We start from the raw sequence: 23207 nt of genomic DNA, 5'->3' as shown, positions 1-23207 counted from the left end.
CTTCAAAGTAAACCTTTCTGAAGGAAGCCCACTGGGCTTCTAATGGATTGTGACATCCAGAAACTGCGAGTGGCACAGGTCTTGCAAATGTGTGACAAAGGCCCAGCATGCAAAACAAGGCAAGGGGTGGGAAGGTTGAAATGCTGTGATTTCTCCTTTTTGTCATTAATCATCTATGGTAGTGATGGTATATTGCAAATGAAAGGATGAAATAAAAATGAATGTGTTGGGAGACAGTGCATTTGAATCTTAGAAGATCAAATATGAGAAGGCATGCTGCCGCTTGGACATCAGCAGGGTTAGTGAGACTGAAATATTTCTGGATCTGCCCGGTCAGACTGTAGTTTAATAAATATTGCATGAGCTGTCATGCTTTGCTTGTTTAAACTGAGAAATCCCTGAAACGGTAGCAGATTGCAAGCGTGTCTTGTATTTATTTCTTGGGCAGAAGCTCAACCATATAGCATTATTAGCAATAATACATCTCTGCCTTACACAGTACAAGGACAGGTTTCCTCTGATGTACTATGGGAAGATGGTAACGGGCTTGGTGGTAAAAACTGAAACTGGAGCTTAGTGAATTGTGTTGGGAGAGGCAGTGCCTGAGATTTCTCAGAGTTTAGGAGCCCATTTATCTGACTGCAGCATGCCTTCTTTACAACAACTTAATCTGCTCACAGCAGACACAAATGGTTCAGCATCCCATTAAAAATTGTCAGAAAATCAGTAGCTGACCAGTTGTGAACTTGTCAAAGTGACAAGCGGGAAGGCTGACGGAGGTGACACTGTTTTTTTTGCACTAAACAACTGCAATGGTGATGTGTGGTAGGTAACTCTCAAAAATGAAAAATGTCGATGGCAAAATGAAAAATGTAATCTGAATCTTTCTGACTTAGCATTTCTACTGGACTGTTGTTGCCACTCTCCTCCCCTTTTATTTATTTATTTTTTTGAATAAAATTCTTAGATGTAGAAAGAGAAATCCATGCAGCGCCCCATGTGAGTGAGAAGTTAATTCAGCTCTTTCGGAATAAAAGTGAGTTCACGTTTCTGGCCACCCTGCAACAGAAGGCATCGACTTCTGGAGTTATACTGTCCATCCGTGAGTTAGAGCACAGGTAAGAGGAAATTATTTCTCTCCTGTAGTTACTGTCTAAAATGTACTGAGTGCTCAGTACTCCATTGTGACAGTGTGTTGAAATGTTAAGTTTATAATCTGACGTGTCAGTTAAAGCCACTTGATGTAATTGGCAACCTGCTAGTTTTTCTTTTTCTTTTTAATAGGGGGAATGCATTATTTATACATTCTGGTCTGTAAAATAGATTAAGAAACAAGATCAAAACCATGTGGCATAGACACCATGCATTTTGGAAATTACAGACTTCGTAATGCAATTTTTCTTGTTAGTTTATCATGTGCACTCTGGAGTTTGCTTTTTCATAAAAGTTAAACTTGCATTCTCATGTTTCACTATGTTTTAAAAAATGTTTTAAATGATGTTTGCTTTTTTTGAAATTCATCTCTTAAGCTATATTTCAAACCTGTGCTTCCATATGGCGATGTGTACGTTTGCTTCCTAGCATAAATACAATATATTCTTATTTCAGGTGTGTTTTTTTTATTGTCATTGTTGGTTTTTATTAGCTGTTATAGTAGCAGACATCAGTTTGTTTAAAAACAGCAACAAAAAACCCCACCAAAATTATACCTTGTATTATAGCTCATAATGATTTCTCTGATGTTTTGATGTTTCCAACCGTGTGTTGTGCCAAATAGTCGCCTGCAATCTTGAACTTCTAACTTTGGAAAGATCAGTTTGCCATATTAACAGATTTTTTTTTCCAGTTTTCATTTAAGAAAGAGTACACTGAGGATAGCCACTGATACAGTGTCACATTTGGGGAAACATACATGTACTTGTCAATCCAGGGTCACAGTAGATGAGCAGTATTATACAGTGCAAGGCACATAGTTGTTACATACGACCTATACTGAGTTTAGCTGCTTAACTTCTCTGTCTTGGCAGTCAGAGACAGCGGCTGGTAGAGAGATGCACTATGCAGGAGAAATCTGATTGAATAAAATGCACGGCTGATGTCCTTGGCCCTGAGGTTATCTCTAGTATTTCGTATTAATAGACATCCATTTAAAACTATGTGTAGTTGGAGGATTGGATGCTAGTCTCACTTAAATCTTTGTACTTGTATGCAGGAGCCAAAGTAGTTTTAAGTCCGCATAGCTCTACATAATCGCCAGAACAGACATGGCCAGCATTGCTAACGACTGCTGCTACATTCTGAAAGTCAGATGGATTATTGCAATTATCCATCTTTTCCAGACTTACTCTGTATCACTTAAAACAGACTCATTGTTTCTTTCCCCAGTGTCTTAAGTTGCTACTTGGACCTTGATAAGGACAGTGCTTCCAGATGCCTCGGTCTGAGCTGACAGAAATTAATAAAGTGAAAGAAAATGGGGAAAAAGCTTTGTAACGCTGGAAAAGAAGAGTAGAGAGCAAAGATTGGGGGCACTGCTGAAAAGTACCCTGGTTACATTATAATCAGTGTAATGGCAGAATGTTCAGCTTGTTGTTTTTATATTTTTGGGTGCACCAGCTGTTCAGGTCACTTTAGACTTCAGCCTGGCATGTGAGCTGGAATGTGCACAGGCCACAGACACAGTGGTAAACCTTTTTAAAAATTGTTGCGCTATTTAAATTACTGTTGCTCAATCAAAATCACTGATTTTGATAATTACTTTGATTACCTGTTCATGTCCTTCTTTTAAGCTTTTTTCAACCTTGCATATGTCTGTGAAAATAGACAATACAAAGAGATTAGTTTTTTTTTTTTTTTAAAAAAAGGCACAAAAAACATTGTTCCATTTCAGTGTGTTTAACACCTGTGAGAACAAGAGTAAGGGTATCTTATTACCTAACCAGTATAGTTTTTGACCATGGAAAATCCAATAACTTTCCTCTAATGTACAAAATAGGAAGCATTGTAGTTATGGCATAGGGGTTTTCAACTTAATATTATACCCAAAATTGCACAATTAAAAGTTTGAGACTACAGGACATGCAGGAGGTCAACAAGACCTGAATAAAAAAGCAGCAGCTGTGTAAGTTGTTGGTACAGGAGTTCGTATTTTATGCAAGACGTTTTCTTTGCACACAGGTTTAGTAGTTGGCATAAATATTTAATGGAATAAAACCCATTATATATATGTGTGTGTGTATATATATATATATATAAAATCTAAGTTACATGTGCCAGCATAATGAGTTCAGAAGGCTGTTTTACACAGTATTTGGAGTGGAGATAATAACCATAAGGTACAAGAGAAAACTTCTGAGGTAGTAATATGCTGAATGACTTGTTTATATTGCCTTTCTCTAGTGCATATTAGCAGGAGTTTGTTCTTCATAAATAGCATGGAACTTTGAAACCAAGATATATATGGCGTTTTAGAAATAAGTAGGTAAATGGATCTTAAATCTTTACAAATAACAAATCAAAATTGAATGGAAATGGTATTAAAATAAGATGAAAACACCTTTCCTCGAAGTCAGTCATTCAGATAAGCTGTTTTGTTATACTAAATGCGTATCTCTCCACATTTAGAGATCAGTTGTTAAATTATATGATCCTTTGATGGACAGGATTTATATTGCATAGAAGATGATAAATGCATCTTTGTTAATATTTTATCTTGTTGAATCAGCTTGATGATAAAGGTTTTGTTTTCATGATCCAAATGTATTAATATACAGCTTGGGAAATGGAAAGCCTAATTAACACAGATTAAGTCTAATTGAACAGTCTGTTAGTATGTGCAGACTGTACTAGTTATCTGGAATACAAAGGGAAAATCTGCAGATTATATTTTTTTTTTCAAAATTTCAGAGGACAAAATGTAATATAAGATGTAGAAACATGTTACTCGGGGATGCAGAAACTATTATTTTTGTTGGATAACTGCGCTAGCTTGTTCTTTCTTTAATATCTCGGTGAGATGTTTTGATCACAGCTTTTGATTCTTTCAATCACCAAGAAGCTTGGAAAAGGCCATTGAGATACTTGAAAACCCATCCATATGGGTTTCACCATACCAAATCACTGTCCTTATTTGAACAGTGATTTGGTATAGTTTCACCCAAAGTTGTATATTTGCTCCTTACATGCTTTGGTCTTGCATGGTCCAAAGCCCCATAGCATAAATGAAATGAGGGTCAGCATTGCCTCTGTGCTGTTTACTCCCTGGACTGGAGGTGTAGTCACAGCTCCATCCTACTGCTGTCTGAGATGGATGTCTGGAGACATCTGTCGAGGATTCTCAGTTACCCAGGCTACTGTCCTTCTGGCTGTCAGCAAAGGAGCTGACTATGATTTTCTGACCTCTTGGGGGGCACAATTTAAAAACAATTGGCTGCTGTAATATCTTTTTCTTGCTGCTGTGAAAATTTTGGCCCCAAATACTAGTAATAAAAAAAATACCCATAAACTTTTCATTTAATATTGGATGACTGAGTGGGCAAAGAAAACATTTGTTTACTTAGAAGACACCAAGAATGTACAAAACAAAGAGTTTTGATGCTTGGCAAGTATGGGTAAGGTGCCCAGTGAGAACAGTGAGCGTGGGTCTGTGTTGCTGGCCATCCCACTGACTAGCTTATGACATTTTCAAACAATTTACTGCCTAAGTTTTCAATAATGATATTTTGATGGGTTCTGTTCTGTGTTGGAGAAACTACTACTCACGTCCTAGGCCTTTTAGGCCTAAGGTATCAGGAAGGTTTAACTCCAGAACACTTTTTTTGCTATTGTACAGATATGAACCTTCTCAAATCAGATGGGTAGAACCAAATACACATCCCCTGTGGTTCTGGTACTCACCTGAAAGGAAGCAAGAGGAAACAGTCTTGACTGTAGGTTACCCATGAGGTGGCAGCTGGCACAAAAAATCTGTTTGTGATTTGGGATGTAATAACTCTGAATCAGATTTTCTAACCTTTCATCAGACAAAATTCTCTTTTGACTTTCTGAAAGTAGGCTGTCAGGTATTTACTTGCTCTGTACCAAGCTGCCCTCCAAAGAAAGATGTTCTTCATAACCATTGGTTTTATTTTTGTGGACAGCAGAGGGGTTGGACATAGTTATGCAGAGTGAGTGAAAATAAGCTAGTAAGTGAGTAAGGAGCCATTGCCCAGGAATTACTCATGAGAAATAAAATAAAACTCTTACTGACCTTCTCCTCAAGGTCGTGTTATACACATTTTTCAAAGTCCCTGAGTCTTGAGTGGAACTTAGTTTCTTCTTTCTGTCCACACGTGGTGTTATTATTTCTGAAGGGTTTTCAAAATTGAGATTCCCCCCCTCCCATAGTAGAACTAGAAAGCGAGTTATGAAATGAACTTTTCTATGACTGTCTTACAGGGAGCACTAAAACATTTTATTATTATTTTGTTTTTATTCTTTTAAGTTTTTAACATGAACCTGTGCTTAGGAACTGACCTTCAGAAACTTTGTCATGGCAGATATTTGGAAACTTGCAAGCTAATTGTACTGCTATCGTAAAATGGATTCACTGAGTGGAGAATTTGGCCCTTCGGTATGTAACAGCCAGATGTATTGGTATAAATATTCTGAGGGATGCTGATAAATGTGTTAGGCTGGGAGTGAAAGATTTTTATTTCTAGCAAGTCAGTTTTGGGTGGGGATTGTAGACGCGTGAGATTCCCTAATAAATTATTGTTTCCCCCCCAGTTACACTGTGAACAGCTTCTCAGGCTGTAGAGGAGTAGATGGAAAGCTCTGCGTTGACAAATAACAATTTGAAGGCTTCTGGACCTTCCAGTCTTACGTGATGTTAGATTTAAAACATAAATGGGAAACAAGCTAGTTAAACACTGAAACATAATTAATGGAAAGAAACCTGTGCAAGTGACTTCTGACCTCAGTTGTAAGCCTGAAAAGCTGGATGTACTCCATGCTGTGTTCTAGATGAGTCTCTGCAAGATGTGTATAAGCATAGTGGATTCAGAGATGCCCAGTATTCAAAACAAAGGGAAGGAAAAACTCTGAGTTTCCATTTTACTTTATCTTTTAGAGTAAAGGTCACATCTTCATTAATATTCAAATTCTAAATTGCGAAATTGGCAAGCTGATTAGAGAATGTAAAGATCCAGCTTTACTTCTGTCCCTCTGAACTAGGTAATGTGAAATATGAGAGACACCTACACACTTTCCTCCCTGCCTCCCAGAGAGACACAAACAGGTGAGTTTGTTTTCTTCCAGATATTTTTTTTTTTTTTCCCAAAAGCATTTTAGAGATGCAAGTGGAAAGAGAATTGTGCCCTCCTGCTCCTGTCCTCTGGGGTCAAGTATGCAAAAGAAAGAAGCGAAGCAGAAAAGTTATATTCTATACGTGTTCCACCGATTTAAGTGTTGTGAAGAGGAGTTACTGCTTGAGGAGCTACCTTCCATCTCATGGCTCCCTGCTGAGAGCAGGTGTTTTATGTACCATAGGATGGCAATTGTTGTCTCTCCGATGCATTAACATGCTGCTGATAACCAGCTGTTGAAGCACATTGTTTGGACCTTGTTAGCAATTGAGGCAGAATGGCTGATATTTGGAAACTCTTTAAAACTGGATTTGGACAGAGCAGAAATGTTGTGGTCAGCCAGGAGCGGGATGTGTGGGTCCCCTTGGAGTCTTCTCCAACATGCCGAGTTATTTTGTTTGCTTGTTTTATGATCTTCTGACAGAGGCAAGGCACTGAAATGTCTCTAATTTAGGCTGAAGGCAACTTTCTGCAAACTGCATCCTCTGAATTTTGGCTGCTCTCTGCAAATGTAACTTTCCTAGTTAACAGGAGGCTTAGATGTTCACAGGACTTCGTTCACAGAGGGTCACTTTCTTGCTTGGACGTTAGGCAGGCACTGCCCCATGGACAGGAGAGGGTCACAGTGCCTGCCCGAGGGACTCCCCGCTGTGGCAAGCTGCCAGCGCCCTGGTGGCACTGGGGAGAGAGGAGGGGAGGTGGGAAGCTGGTAGGGCACGCAGAGGCTGGGGGTGCCCTGAGGGGAGCCGCGAGCAGCTGTGTTGCTGGGCTGTGAGGGAGTGGAAAGGGAAAGGTTTTTGCTGGAATTCCTGCAGAAACGTATGGCACTTGCCATAACACAAGAAATCACTGGAAAGCTGCTGAATTTCAGAGCAAGATCAGAGGGAAGAACCTTCCTTGTAAGCACAGAGCAATTAGGACAGGATAATTTGTTTTTAAATATTTTAGTTTGACTCTCAGGTGGCAGATTTCCTTAGTTTAAAAGGCTATGCTATTCTCTTTTGTTTCATTAAAATCTGGTATTTAAGGATTGTGGATCTGAGGATCCCCTGAGCTGAGTTCTTGCCGCAGCGGTGGGCGCTGGGGGAGGGACTGAGCAGGGCTGTGCTCTGCTTTGCTTACAGCTCTGCTGGGGGCTTTCTGGTCACGCTGGCACCTCCTGGCTTCTGCATACCCACAGTGACCCTTCAGCTAATGCTGCCTTGGAGTCCTGCGGTTAGCCTCAGAAAAATTGGCAGTTCCTATAATGAAAGTCCTTAGATACAAATACTTTGTGGACTGCAGATGGTCCACTGGAGCACTGGGGAAAATAACCCTCAGTCCAGGCAATTTAGGTGATGAGCCCTTCAAGGACCACTTGAGTAACCCACAGAGTGCCACAGTGGTTTGCATTCCTTGCTACAGACACAGTGATTGTGAAGAGTGCTAAGTGACCTGGTTCTGGAGCAGTGATACGCGAAGAAGTAATTCCTTGTTTTTGTTCTTGTCGGGATTCTTTGGTATCAGATCAGCTCCTCAGGTTGACCTGCCTTAGTGCAACCCAGTGGCTAAATCTGGTGCAGAGTATAAGGTAGGAATAAGCACGCAAGAGAGGAGGCTCTCTGTTGTGGGGTGGTTACACTAGGCTGCATCCTTTACTGCAAGATCAACACCAGCTTCTTGTGAGGGAATGAAATAAAATTTCTTCCATTATTTGGCTGCATGCTCGCTTCTTGCAGGAACTTAATTTAGCAGAGATGTCTTTATTATTGTTACTGTGTTTATATGTGCACAAGGACTGTTTTTTATTTTTATTTTTATTTTGGTGGTAGCAGCCTAAGGAGTTAGGATTTTACCATACCTCAAATAATGGACTCTCTTCAGCCCTACTGACTGTGCTAGTTCTGAAGCCTGCTGAGATGCTATACTATTTTTAGGTGCAGTGTGTTACTACCTACTAGTTCTACTATGAACAGGGGAGGGACCATGTCTTTCAGACAGTAGGCAGGTAGCACCCACAGCGAAGACAAATGTTTAGGCACAAGAAATGGAAACAGAAGTGCATAAGCACAATCCTTAAGACACATGCCACAAAAATGAGTAGCTGCTTTGTACCGGTTTTGATTCGAGCTGCATTTTAGCTGGCAAGCAGATGTTGGGGTCATTTTTTTTTCTTTATCTGATCAAAGAAGGAAGTAAATTTATATTTGGCTGACTTTTGCTTAGTTGCAGGCACACAAATACATATGTTGAACGTTTTAAGTGTTCTAATACCTTGCAGCTTGCGTGCCCAGCTGCCGTGTAGATTTGTAGAACAAAAGACAAAATGTTTATTACGACACATGTCGCTTGTGGGTGGTTATCGGTAAGTGTTGCAAGGTAGGCTGATACAACGCAATTCCTCTTGTCCTTGGAGTAATCAGAATGGAAAAAGATGTTTAACGGACTGGGTTTTGTTCCTTATATTTGAAATAAAAGGATACAAATGTTTGAAAAAAATGTGATTAGGTAAACAACAGCACAGTGAAGTTGAACTTCTGTGTTTTTAGTTTTTGGAGATTTGAAAGAAATTAGCATTTAAACTTCTGGCTTGTATTGGATTTGCTAGTAGAGGAATACTTCAGAGTTGTAGGTGATCAGAGTCTTTGTGAAACGTGGGATTTTGCATTTTCTTTTGTAGAAAGTTAATTTGTTTTTTCAGCAAGATACCTTCACTGTTACAGATGATCCTTTTTCTATTCAGCATACCTTTTGTGCTACCTGATGGCAGTCTGATTTTGCTCAGAGGCTTTGATATCAGTACATAATCTCTGCCGTTGCACTAAGTCTTTAATGCCATGTAAGTGAAGATTTGCTATGCATGGTTTTGCTGTGCAGCCTCTCAGTCTGTCCAAATTTAAACCCAGCTGCAGAAGGTAGCTGTGTGGCTTGTGAGCATGCATATGTAGCAGAGGACTAGATCTATACACTTGACCGTGTAAGAGCATTTCTTGAAAATCTAGTGGTTGACAGTGCTTCAGAGCTTGGGATCTTTATCCTGTCACTTTTTAGTAACTAGGGGTACAAAAACCGTGCCTGTGGAAGCAACAGAGATATTTGCCTTGACAGCCGTACCTTGCTCTAGTTTTTGCATCCTTATAGAACTGTGGTGACAACTGCAAGGTGAGTGTTTACTTCTGTTTGAAGTCAGATGCCTCTCTTGTTTCTGAGGCACTGCTCTTGCTCAGTATGGCTTCATTGACAGTGGTGATAGTCTTGGGCACATGCCTACCTGCAGAATTTAGCACAGCATTGCCAATGCATGCTGCCAGCCTGACTTGCTTTCCACCAGGGGAGTGTCAGAACAAGATCTCAGTTTATTTTCTGCTGTTGTCCAGGCTGAGCCACTTGGCTACCCAACCAAAATAACAATGTGTGTGCGTACCACTGTGCATGCAGACTCAGTGGTCGGGAACCCTAAAAAGCCAAAAGTCAATGATCTGTGATTGATCACAGAACCTCTGTAGATGGAAAATCATGCAGTCAGCGTCATAATGGATGGAGATTTTTGGCTGTTGTTTCGGAATACATCCAGAAGTGGTTCTGAAAAGATGTTAAAACACAGCCTTGCCTGAAGCCATTTTGATTACTAAACATCATTAAATGTTCTGATATTCTGCTTGGCATGATGCTATTAAATGAAAAGGTTGTACGCACAAACACGTGCAAAGAGGCAAATGTGTGTAGAAGCTTCCTGAATTTATTTTCTAGTTGTTGACTTCAAATGGGCTGGACTTAGAACTTTCCTTAAATTTGTTTTGCTACTTAAAAAAAAAAAGGGAGGGAGGGGGAGGAACAAGTGCCTTGACCAGACTGAGAACTTGCCAGAATGTTGTGTTCAATAATGTCATTGAACAAACCTGATTCTTGTTATGGCAGTGACTTTTCCAGCAGTTGAGAGAGCTGACGTTGCGGTGTCGCTGCAGCACGTGCCAGGTGAACGGTGACTCCATCCTTGAACTCCTGTGATTTTTGTGACCTTATCCCATTAAGCAGATGCACAAGTGTTTTGACTAGATGATAACCCCAAGTTTGTACATAATCACAGGGATGCCATCTGTGCCTGCTGCCTTGCCCTGGGACATCTGTTCAGTAGCTCTAAGAGCATCTGCTGCAAGTGCTGGTGCTGCTCCTTGAAAGAGGCTGTGGGGCTTCATTTGGCACTTGATCAGGGATGACGGAAGTTGTGAAGTCAGAACGAAAACTCTGCTTTATTTATGTTTGGAGGTGATAAAGGGGAAGATTTCCTGAATGAAATGCAAAAAGTAGTCGTGCCTTAGTTCTTGGAGCTCTTATGAGCACTTAATCAGGATTGCGCTTACCAGATGGTGCCCTGTCTTCATTGTGCAATGTTTTAGTGTCTTATGATAGGTGCTAGCGTCGTAGGGATCAGAACAAAAAGTGCTGTACGCACTCTAAAGATGTTCACAAGAACATGAATCCCGGAGCTGTACTCGGGGTCGTGTCTTGTTTGGAATCTGTGAGCCCTCCCTCCTTTGGCTGCTTTGACACCCTGAGATCAGTAACATCTTTGAATGAAATGTCTTGTTCTTCTGTCCCAGGTAAAAATCTCTGCTCTGCTAAATATGATGAGTAGATGAATGTTTCTTTAATGCAGATGATGGATTAAAACAATTCATAAAAAGACTTAAGGCTTTCAGCTTCAGGAGTCTTACATGTTTTTATTTAACATCAATGCTGACTTTTACATTTTTTGGGATCGTGGCATCCACATAATCTGTTTCCAACTTACGGTGTACTTTAGGAACCTGAAGCCTTTTTTCCTCATCTGGAAGTGAAATGAGCTGTCAAACACACAGGTAGATCTTCACTATGATGATGGCAAAATGAAAGAAAGAAAAAAAGGAGTATACATCAGTAAATCAGGCATTATTTTCTCCTAAAAATAGCCAGGCATTACCTTCTCATAACAGTACCCTTATGTAAGGTATGTAGGGGTTGAAAAAATTGTCAAGAAGAATTGTAAAGCATCTTGAGTTGATTGTGCAATGATGTCCTTCTGTAAAGCACATTCCACGATCTTAAAATAACCCAGCTTTTTGATGTGCATAAAATTAATCTGAATTTAGAAACACGTTTTTGCTTTTTTTCTCTTACACATTGCGATTTGAATAAGAGGGACTGCTGACAGATATAGAGAAAGGATTCAACTGTTATAATTGCGTAAAAGAAGCCAGTAGTAACGTACATGCTTAGCAAATATGGAGATTACAGCAGTGGAATAGTTTCAGCCAAGGTCATACGCTCCTCTGTATTGCTCTTCCATAAACGGTGTTTTTTCTTGATACATGTGTTCTGAGAATTTAATCTGTCAAAACGGATGTTTCTTTTTAAACAGACATGATCAACAGTAACCAAATATAAAACAGTGAGAAATAACAAAACAAGAAACCATCCTTTTGTGCTAACAAGCTGACAAATAGGTGACGGTCTCACATGTCTTTTGGAAAAGGTCACAACGAAGGCAGCAGGGAGGCTAACCACAGCAGTAAGTTGACACACAGAGATATCTTAGACCCATCTCAGACTTCATGCGGTTGTGATGCAGCAGCAGAACTGGTTGTAACGCTCAGCAGTCTCCCTTGGGCTATTGATATGGATCTCATAGCAACATGCAAAGTTCACACTTGTCTGCTGCTGATGCGTTTATTCAGGCAGTACAAGTGTGGAAGACCAGCATGATTTTTCCCAGATGCTTTAATCCTTTCAGGAACCTGAACTTGTTCAGTTCCTGCATTTTCTTCTTCCTGGTAAAATATCGGGAAGAACCTATAAGAAGACAGGCATGTTGGAGACTAATTCATTTTCTTTCCTCTTGTATGGTAGCTTCTGTTAATTCTCTCCTCCCCATTTACCTGTCAATTTACAGTAGATGAAAACTTGTGCAACAGCATGCCAAAAAGCTGAGATAGATTTTTAAAAGTAAAATAAAAAATCATTTTCTCACAGGTTGATGGTTCCTTGCCTAACCTTATGTTTTGCCACTCGTTTGCCTTCCATTCCACTACTTGCAGATTAGAACTTGAACACAGAATAAGCATGTTTATTTCAGCAGTAGTGGCCTTTATGTTGTAGCTTTTCTCTAGAGTCTAGTTGGAGGAGGAAAGAAAAGATGTTTGCTATTGAGAAAGCAATTTGCAAATGAATTATGTTCATATGGTATATTCAGAGAAAAGACAACCACATTTTCTAAGATGTGAACATGGTGATGTGTGTGTGTATAGTCAAGATCTCTGTGTGAATTTGTGCATCTCCCCTCCCCTCCCTCCCCAGATATAATAACAAATAAATGAATAAAGGAAATCAGCACAGGCATGCTGGCTTATGCTGCCTTGTGCTATTTAAATACTAGAGATTACAAATGGGGCTATCCAGCCAGTTTCTCCTGTTGGGGTTTTGTTGACTGTTGCTTGCTGGTGTTTGTTTGAGTGTAACTGCTTCTGATTTGCACTTGTTGAAGGGAGGTGAAAAATGGGTGCAGAATTTGCTGTCATCCTCTTTACATGTAGCTGAAGAGGTAAAACCGGGTGTTTTATACAGTCCTGTAACATTCTGCCACAGGTGTAGGTGTACATATATAGCTATCACTGGCTACTGCAGTAAGCTTTAATCACTTCTGTCTTACATAAAATGAATCGGGAGACTGACAACAAGCTCTGTGCATCAGCAACAAGCTGTTTTTAGTCCAGAAGAAACCTCTGACCCTGAAGCTTCTGAGATGGGAAACTATGCTGCTTTGCAATTTCCTATATAGTTCACATGATAAAGCATACATGATTAAGTATAGTGTCTGACTGACCTTTCCAGGGCTGCCATACTGCCTTTTTTATTAACAAACAAAGTATTGTGTAGTAAATGATCAGTTCTGTGGCTATAAGGCAGTATGAAGAATGACTGCAGGAAGCCAAGTGCTTCCCATGACAGAAGCTTGCTTGCTCTCAGGCTCTTACGCCTCTGTGACCAGCCATGTAACCATATACATATTTATACTAATACTTTGTATGTGAGAAAAATGCTGTGTAGATCTTCTGTTATCTTTTTTGATTTATTTTTTTTTTTGTGTGTCTCAGTGTTGCTCATCTGAACAAGAGCAAAAGAAGTTCTCTTTAATGACTTCCATTTGTGCTTTGACAGCAGATGGCAATTAAGGAACATGTAACTTTTTAAGTATGACTTCACTGATGGTACTTGCCCTAGTACTTTCCTGGCTTGCAAAACACCACAACCAGTAGCTTCTGTATGTTGACTGAGCTTTTACTGAATATCAAGATAAAATAATAAAAACATCCTCTCCAAATTTCTATGAGTGTAATTTAGGTACTTTAAAGGTATGTAGGTGGTGGGGGTTATCTATATTCTGCTCTTCTGTTTAGAGAAATCCTGTTCCTCTGCTCTCCTCATGCTTTTGCGTGTATGAAACCAGCTAGTTCCTTCACACCACCATTTCCAATTTTTTCCTCCCTGTACTGAATATATTTTTGTACATGTCTGCCTTGCTTTCATTCCATTTTAGTTTTGCCTTTATCTGCCTGTGACTGTTTTTATTTTGCACTTGAGTCTTTGATTCGGGTGACCTGATAATGCTCATGTTGTATGTGAAAAATCTTGCAATCTTCTGCCTGTCTGAACAGCAAGGCATTGTCAGGATGGAGGAGGGTTTGAGTTTCGCTTTGGGCCAAGCTTTTTCTTGATGTTCCCCTTCCCAGTCTGTTGTGATCTGTTGCATATGTCCCCAGCTAGTGTTTTATCTCAGAACCTAGTTCCTCCCAAAGATCTCAATTTTTCAGTTTTTGTGTTCTAAATAGCCTCTGCTTCACTGGTGAGAATCATTCTTGAAGTACACACACCTTGTGAAGAAATACTTGTCCAAACTGGCTGTTAAGGTCTGTGAAAACTATAATTGACAACTGGGTATTGATTATTTTGCCTTGCAGTGTTTTTATATATGTATTAATTTCTTTTTTTAAAGCCCAAACTAGCATCCATCTTGCAGCTGCCATGTTAAATTACTGTCGTCCAGTAGGCAAAAACATGACACTTTAGAGGCAGACAGGGGTAGGGGCTAGCTGGAAAACCTAACATCTGCACTTAGTTGTAGAGGTTTTTCTGCTTTTGTATATCTAGGGCTTCGTTTTGAAAAAGTGCTGCTTCCTCCCACCAGCGTGAGGCCAGTTAATAGCTTTACTTTGTTAACTCGACAGTACTGTCCAAGGGCTGTTCCCTTGTGACAAGCGTGTGAAGGTTTTGACTGCTAATGCCAGGTGTTCAAACACCTGATCTATCCAGGAGGCTTTGTTCCCTTGTAAAGCTGAGCAATTACAGCTGTAAAAATAAAACTGAGAAAATGAATTAAACACAATTGCATGTAGGGGAGTCCTAAAAGTAAACAATTTTTAAAGTAGATTTGCAAATAGTGAGTACAAATTCCATGGTTACCTGATACTTTCTTACCTTAATGGCTTTTTGTTTGTTCCTTGGTAGTGATACATGTGGTCCTTTATTTTTGCATTGCCTACAAATCCTGCATTCATATAAAACGTCTTGGTGAATAGAATAAGGATCGTTTTCTTGTCATTGAACCTGTTCTGTGGATAAAAAGAGGACTTCAATTTCCAGGACAATCAAAAATGGTTTTGAACATGAGCTGTTTTTGTGTAAATGGTATTGCGATTTTATAATGCGCTGAATGCGTAGTACTTGTCTCTCTACTTCTTTTTAAAAAATGACCTAGTAAATCCATTCTGAGTAACGTCTTTAGATTGTGACCTTCCGTGTGGTGTTCGCTTAAGGAACTCTACGAACTAAGAAGAAAGCGACAGAAGCAATGAATAGACCAAAAATGGAACTGATTCTTCTTCATGTTTTAACTACAGCTATTTTGAACTGGAGAGCAGTGGACTACGGGATGAGATTAGATATCACTACAGGTTTAATGGGAAGTCAAGAACAGAGGTGTTCCCATACCGGCTGGCAGATGGGCAGTGGCACAAGATTGCTGTATCACTTAGTGCTTCTCACCTTCTGCTCCATGTGGACTGCAACAGGTAAGAAAACGTCTTCAGTAATTCAGTTCTTTTAAAAAATGTTCCTACTTAGGGGCAAGACTAAAACTGCAAAATGAGATAAAAAAAAAAATGCTTAATTTAAAAAGTGCAGCAAACTGTAATAGAATTAGAAAAGGAAAATAAAGCATTAAAATATAACATTACATTGTGATTATGAACAAATGTGGAAAAGGTTGATTGCTGACTGGGGAGTATTAAATGCATCTCTGTTGTTTAGGCACTTGCTGATGTTATGTTTGACTGTGATAGCATTTAAGAGTGATAGATTGCTGTGCAGTCTATTCTGTTGTGAACTGCTTCACTCAGTGAACTGCTTCACTCAGCATACCTGAAGACTTGAAGAATAGATCGATGTGTCAGAGGCATTTTAATTTCACATTACATAATCAAGCAATGCACTTTTTGCTGATTTTTCTACCCACTGCTCTGCTTGGAAAGTTCCAAGAAATCTGGCAACTTCTTTTCACATGTACAGAACTGATGCTCCTTGTTTTTGGAAGGGTGTTCTGTCTGTCATGGAACTTTTTTTTCCCTAAAATGTTGCAAAGAGCACAAGATGGCGGATTGTTAGGATTTCAAGGAATAAAAAGGGAATGATCCAAGAATCTCTCTTGAGACATGATCTCACAACGTATGGAAGACTGGCTTTTGCTAACTTAGGGAACTCAGAAAACCTGAAATTGGGACCTTCAAAAATAGTCTTAAGGAGTGAGGAAAATGAACTGTAACTTTCAGATATTCCTGCTCTGAAACAAGTGTGAAAATATTTTTTGTATTTGGTGAGAGGATCAGTCTGCTTGTATGCGTTTTGGAGTTGTTGAACTTAAATGGATAGGGCGGTGGTAGCTGATACTTCTTCCTAAAATCCTAATTTCAGGCAGGCAGAATAAAGTTATGGGACTTCTATGGCAGAACATGCTAATTGGAACATTTGGAAAAGTTTTAAAACTGACCAAAGTAGTTACGAAGTACTGTCTTAAAAGGAACGTTACAAACATTTTCTGCAACTGCATTAACTACTGACAGTAATAACCTCATCTCAAGGAAGGTTGCTTATTGAATCTTTTTGTTTGTACCCTAAAACCAATTATATGCTTAGAGAAGTTTTAATTTCATTCAGGCATGAAATTTGTAATCTGTAAAGACTGTCTTCATTTTGGTCTTTGGATTTGTTTCTTACCGTTATTTGTTTATTTTTTATAATTTCTTTTTTCTGTTTATTGACATACTGGGTTTTGGGACAGATTCTTCATCTCCTATGTTTTATTTATTGTTTGTTTGTTTATTTATATATAAAAATAAGATTTATGAACTGCAAATGTGTTCTAGGAAGACCCCCTTAGCAGATTTTTTTTTGCTGGCTGCCTTCTTTAATGCAGTGTTAACGGAAGATGACACAAAATGCCTGTCTGGTACAGAAGTCTGTCCAGGGACAAAAGAGCTGCACAGTGTCGTGGCTGATGTTCTTTACAGTAACAAGAAGCAATAGATAAATGTAATTACAGAATAAGCTGTGCTGTCGTATGAGGTGATAAATATGTATAGATGTCTCTGTCAGGTAGCCCTAAACAGAACTGATTGATCTAATAGTGTCCCCTTGGCTGCTCCCAGCATAGCTCTATACCTAAATATCTATTTGGCCATGCATTTGTGGCACTTTATGACAACTCCTGCATAAAGTAATGGGAATAGTTTTGAAAGCAAGACTTGTGGACGATCATAGTAAAAATTTAAATGGTGAGGGAAAAAGAAATAAAAAAAAAAAAAGAGGTTCTTAAGTTCCTGACTCAGCTGTGTCATTTCTGTTCGGTTAATTAGAGACATCTGTGAATGTTGGTGTTGTAGTTTGCCTTTTATTTTAGCCCCCTACATCTTTGCACTAAAAGGAGGAGTCAAAATGTTTTTCATCTTTGCACTGGCATTTTTGGCTGACACTACAATACATGTCAAAAGATGTGAAAATGAAATGCTTGGCCTAAAGAAGGGCAAGCCAATGAAGCGTATTTCTGAGCACTAACAAAACCCCTAAGTTTCCTAAAATTAGAGTCGAGAAAACTGCGGCTGAAAGTATGCACAGAATCCAGTGTTAAGGACTGTGGACTTTATATGTAAATGTCACCATTTTAGGCTGTGGGCAGATGCCTAATGAGACGCGCTGCTTTTGCAGACTTCAGAAGTAAGGCACAGGGAAGGAGAATACAACTGCATTCAATAGATTCACCTGTCCGACCTCCTGCAGAGATTCAGGGTATTGCTTCTCTTTTGGAGAGTTCATCAGAACAAAAAGTAACTTCAAGTGTACCTGGCTAGTGAAATGGTTTCTGCACTTCCTTCTTAGTGTTTCCCCATCCTTGTTTAAAATAAAATGAAAAAAAAAAAGGGGGGGGGGGGGGGGGGTGGGGAAATAAAAATGATGGAAAAATCACAGAATGGTTGAGGCTGGAAGGGACCTCCAGAGATCTGGTCCAACTTCCCTGCTCAAGCAGGGTCACCTAGAGCATATTACACAAGATTGCATTCAGGCAGGTTTTGAATATTTTCAGATGAGACTCCACAGCCTCTCTGGGCAGCCTGTTCCAGTGCTCTGTCACCTGAACTGTTTACAAGTTCTTTCTCATATGGCGATGAAACCTCCAGTGGTTCAATTTATACCCGTTATCCCTTGTCCTATCACTGACCACCACTGAGAAGAGTTTGGTCCATCATCTTTACATTGTCCCCTCAGGTATTCATAGAGGTTGATAAGATCCTCTCTCAATCTCCTCTTCTCTAGGGTAAACAGGCCCAGCTTGCTTAGTTTTTCCTCGTAAAACACATGCTCCAATCCCTTCATCATCTTCGTGACTCTATGCTGGGCCCTGTTTAGAAGTTCTGTGTCCACCCTTCCGATTCCTACAGGATTTCTTTAAGGGGTTGCAACTTTGCATCCTTACAAATGTGCATGAATTTGTATAAACACATTATTCCTTTTGGTTTTGGCCACAGTAATATACTATACATTTGGAAGACTCTTCTGGATAAGTGACTCATGAATGTGGTGTTATTAAAGTTAGCCTGTATGTGAAATTGCACCAAAAGTATTTGCATTGGGAAAAATAAACCAAGACGTAACATAATTTTGCTACAGGATTTACGTCACTACCCAAATCTGGCTTCTAAAAACTGCAGTGCATTGGAAAGCATTGGAGAGGAAACTTTTGAGTTGTAAACAGATAGTCAAATCTACTTTTATTCTTCCTGGTCTTACCACCCACATTAATTTGGTTTGTAAAATTGCTTTGACATTTGGTACTTGACTGTCTTTTGGATTCAATTCAAAGTTGATTTCTGTTTTTCACACCTAGGTAGGTTAGGGTAGGCTACCTGAGAACTGGTAAAAGCCTTTAATGCTTTTAAGAGTCATCTTTAAAACAGTATAACTGCCTCTATTCTAACGATATGTAACATGGTGGGGGAGGCATACGTATCAAAGGAGGTGTATCTCCACAAGTACAAAAGTGTCCTTTTGAAATCAGCTCCTACTGTGCCTTACTTGCTGCTTTTGGCACTCTCTGATGAACAAGGAATAAGAATTGTTGCTGAGTTTGATGCTCAAGCTTAGAGCTGCTGGCACAGGAAAATGCTTGAGAATCCAGGCTAAAAACCTGTTGAAAGTCACTGGACTCTTTTTCTACTGATGTTGAGAGCCTTTGCATCGGATCTACGAAGTAGCCTCTGGCCAGGGATACAGTTCAGACTATTGGCATAAGCTGTGGGTGTATGTGCAGACCTGTAACATGTTGGTAAGGTTCAGAAAGCTTACAAAAAATGAAAAGAGTATATTCATTATGAACGTCCAACTGATGCACAAGTAAAACCTATGCTGAAAGCAACACGGAAATGAATTTCACTGCTGTTGCTTTCCTTCCTGATGTTACACCTCCAGTGCTGAGTCCACTAGTGGCATGCAAGTCTTGTTTTGAAACATTGGTTACGCTTTGGATCTGTGCTTCCCTGCTGCAGGGAAAAGGGAGTTGTCAGGGGCTGCCTTTCTGGTGAACATTTAGGCTAATCTAGAGCAACTGTTAGAGGGTTCTTAAATAACCTGTGGTCCTAAAGGGTTATTGTGTTGTCAAATAGGCACTGTCAAGCACCTTCCCAGATTTGTTCTCTTTGGGGAGCAGAGGTAAAGGAGCCTGCTGTGCAGAGCTGCATTGTCAGGAGGTTTTCAGTCCCAGGAGATTGCCAAGGCCTATTTTAAGTTGGCATTTGTTTTCAGTTTGATGGGAATTAGTTTCAGCTGTAGAAAGTGTGTAATGTTGCCCAAGAATGAGGGAATAGCATCGGGGTTACAATTTAAGAGGTGGTGGGAACTGTATTAAAATGCATTTATTGATAACTTATTTAAGAAATATAAATACCAAATAGTTTTCAGTGTATCTAATTCATCTGCGGAGGTGTTCTGAAGGCGCCTTGCTTTCTATTTTTGCTTTATTTCTTGTCAACCATATTGCTGCGAAGGTATGCACCTGTCCAAAGAGTGTAAGTATTTCTTCCCTTGAACTCTCTCTGCAGGCATAAAAGGTAGAAGGCAATTTGCTGCAAAAATATATGCTTTCCAGTTAAAAATATGTGCTGAAGTGCATTTTATTATGAATACAGCCTATAGATTTGATGGATACTCGTAGCTGCTTGATGGGAGGAGTTGCTAAGTCTATAAGAGAATAGATTATAAAACTGGAGCAGGCTAGGAAGCCTCTGAAAAACATGTTGTTGTCTTTTATGTTTCTTCTGTTAGAACGGGGCATTAAGGAATAAAAAATGCATGAGCAGTGAGAACTTCTTAATTGGAAAAATAAATAAATTAAAGCAACGTTGTCCAACTGTGGGAATCCAGTACCTCTGAGTCCTTACAAATAAAATCTTCTAGCTGCCAGCGTGACGTTTTTAACTTCTCTAGCTAAACTCCGGTGACTTGGATTAAAACATAATAAATTAAAGAACATTTCAAGTGATCCCTTTAAAAGAGATTCACACTTTACTTACTGTAAAACACTTGCTGTTGAAAGAGATGGCAAGGTGGTAGTGTTACAGTTAGGTAATTTATTCTCAAAACAGTTGAATATGATTTTGTGACCAAGATTGCTTCTCTGTTCTCTATGCTGTAGCAAAAACTGCCACAGAACTGGTTACTTAGGTAGAGTACTATAATTGTGCATTACAGGTGCACCCAGCTGCTGATCTATGGTATTCTGGATTGGTAGTTAATTTTCACCTACTGATTGTCCCTCTTGTTTGACAGAAAGGCAATAAACTCTTTAGCATAAAAGAGATCTCCATCTGGCTTATCACGTCAGCTGCTGTCAGGCTTGTATCATTATAGTTATGGTAGTTAAGCTGCAAGGGAATGTTAAAGATGCATTCAGTGTGACTCAAGATGTTTTTTTCCCTCATTTTAAAAATGTTTTTTTTTTTTTTTTTTTTTTTTTTTCAATAGCCAGGGTTTTTCATTAGATAGCCAACACAGCAGAATGGTAGTATGGATGTGATTGAAGACTGAAAAATGGTATGTCTTAACCCAGTCTCTGTCTACACCAAATTATTTTTAAATCCTAGATGAATCAGGAAAAATTCATTTTTATTTGTGTACACTGCATTGATAGAATGGCAAGAAGATCGTGCGCATTTATGCAAGTGCTGAAAGTGTACTGTAGAAAACAAAAACTATTCTAATCTGTGGCTGTGCCTGGCTGTCTTAGATCCTTTGCCCCCCCTGGAAGAAGATAACACATGGAATCGGTACAAGCAGTGTCACCAGGTGGTTACCCTATGTGGGGCACTGTGCTGCGGCAGAGGGGCCTTATGCAGCTCCCTGTAGCTCCTGTTTGGAGCAGAGCATGCTTTGGTTGCGTGAAGGAGTTTATGCACGTCCTGCTGATGTCGGTTATTGAAGAGGCTCCAGGGTTCCGTTAAGGGCCTAAAGTGGGACCTTGTGTCAGCCCCCAAACTCTGACCGTTCGGTGGAGCCAGTGTTTGGTAGCTGCAGAGCCCACCTGCTGCTGAATAGAGACTTAACGGTGTTTCTAATTCCTTTTTTACATTTAGATTTGGGGCTTGGGGTGATATTCAGTGAAAATGTTGACAGACAGGTTCATGACTTGGACAGGGGAAGAATAACATGTTATACTTTACTATTGGCATCTTGCATTCATCATATTTATGTGCTATGGGTGTGTCAGAGGATGGATAATGGCAGAGGAAGTCATTTTAAATCAGGACTGGGAAGCTTCAGTTGAGTCTGTCAGTTCCCCTAAAGCATGTGAATAGGTGTATTATCCCATTCTCTCTATTTTGGTTGTTTGTCCAACCTCCTTTATTTATTTTTAACATCAAAGTAATAATCCCTTAAATTGGGGGTGATTAATTACAAGAGCAGTCCCTGAAAAATTTAGCATGCATGCATGTGGAGAAATGTATGTGGAGCTTTGTTTCTGTGGATATTGTTTTTCAGGGCAAGTCTCCTATTACTTGACTCTATTTTCTGTTCATTTGTCGGACTGCTAATGGGGTCATATGGACAGAAAGATCATCAGGATTTGAGAGTCAACTACATAAAGCAAATATTTTGGGTTTTCCCTTTCAGATTATGAAGAGGATTATCTTTCACCAACCAGGTAGATCAACTGAGATCCAAAACATAAATGAACTCTCCCTTGTGAAATGATTAGCTAACCTCTGGAGCTCACAACTGAAAGTCAAAGAGGATAATACTGGAATTGAATTGAAAAATGCTTGTATAATTTCAGTAAATACTTCCATAATAAGCATTGGACCTGGGCCAAATTGTGATGAGAACCCCTCTTCAGAAGTTGTCGTGAGATCTGAGTCTCCATATAGCAAATAATCCAGAGTCTGAAGACTGTGGGGTATGAGAGAATGACTGAGAAAACAGCGGTGAGGCTGCTCAAGTCTGTGAAATCAACCCAGAGTTTTCTGAAGTGTTTTAGTTCTTGGGGAAACTTTCTTTGACAATTTGAAACAGGAGTGATTCCCAAAAGGCAATTGTTTTTGGAAATCTAAACTTGTCAAAATCCTCAAGTTGGTGCAGCAAGGTGGAGGCTGCTTGAATCAGTTAATGCTACCCAAAAACTGACATTGCCCATTGCCATGCCACTTGGTGACCAAGCAAACGAGCAGTGGTGTACGAGCAGTCACGTTTGTTCCCCAGCTGCAGGGAGCTGGGAGGCTGTGGGCTGCTTGGAGGTGGAAGGTGGCAAGGCTTGGAGATGTTGTGTGTGTGGCTCTGGGTGTGAGGTTGGTGGCAAGGACGTTGGTGCAGCAGTGGTACGCTGTCTTCTCTTGCTTTGCGTTACACACAGAGACCTTGGCATACTTGCAGACTTCACTGTAAGTGGGAGAGCTCTGTCCAGGCCCCCAGGATGTTTAAATGGTTTTGCTGAGTCCGAGGAGAGCAAGTGGGCTCAGCACTGAGCGCGGGGGCAACTGAGTGCCTGGTTCTGTGCTGCGAGGTGAGAGCTGCTTTTTAAATGTGCTTAGAGAATGGCAAAGGCAGTCCAGCCTCGTGTTTCAGTACTTCATGGATAAGTGTTTGGTGATCTGTCCCTTCCCTTCCCTTCCCTTCCCTTCCCTTCCCTTCCCTTCCCTTCCCTTCCCTTCCCTTCCCTTCCCTTCCCTTCCCTTCCCTTCCCTTCCCTTCCCTTCCCTTCCCTTCCCTTCCCTTCCCTTCCCTTCCCTTCCCTTCCCTTCCCTTCCCTTCCCT

General features: G+C 40.0%; 1 protein-coding gene across 4 annotated transcripts in view; it reads left to right on the top strand.

Annotated features, from left to right (window-relative positions):
• The window catches only part of NELL1 (neural EGFL like 1), a 291463-nt gene that overhangs the window by 24597 nt on the left and 243659 nt on the right, over positions 1 to 23207 (top strand). For all 4 annotated transcript variants that reach the window (XM_035328005.1, XM_035328007.1, XM_035328006.1 and 1 more), the window contains exons 3-4: positions 968 to 1118; positions 15257 to 15427. In XM_035328005.1, the coding sequence (XP_035183896.1) occupies positions 968 to 1118; positions 15257 to 15427 (322 nt within the window). The remainder of the gene's footprint in view (positions 1 to 967; positions 1119 to 15256; positions 15428 to 23207) is intronic.

This window comes from Oxyura jamaicensis, chromosome 5 (assembly GCF_011077185.1).
Source record: "Oxyura jamaicensis isolate SHBP4307 breed ruddy duck chromosome 5, BPBGC_Ojam_1.0, whole genome shotgun sequence".
NCBI lineage: Eukaryota > Metazoa > Chordata > Aves > Anseriformes > Anatidae > Oxyura > Oxyura jamaicensis.
This window is presented reverse-complemented; position numbering and strand designations above follow the sequence as displayed.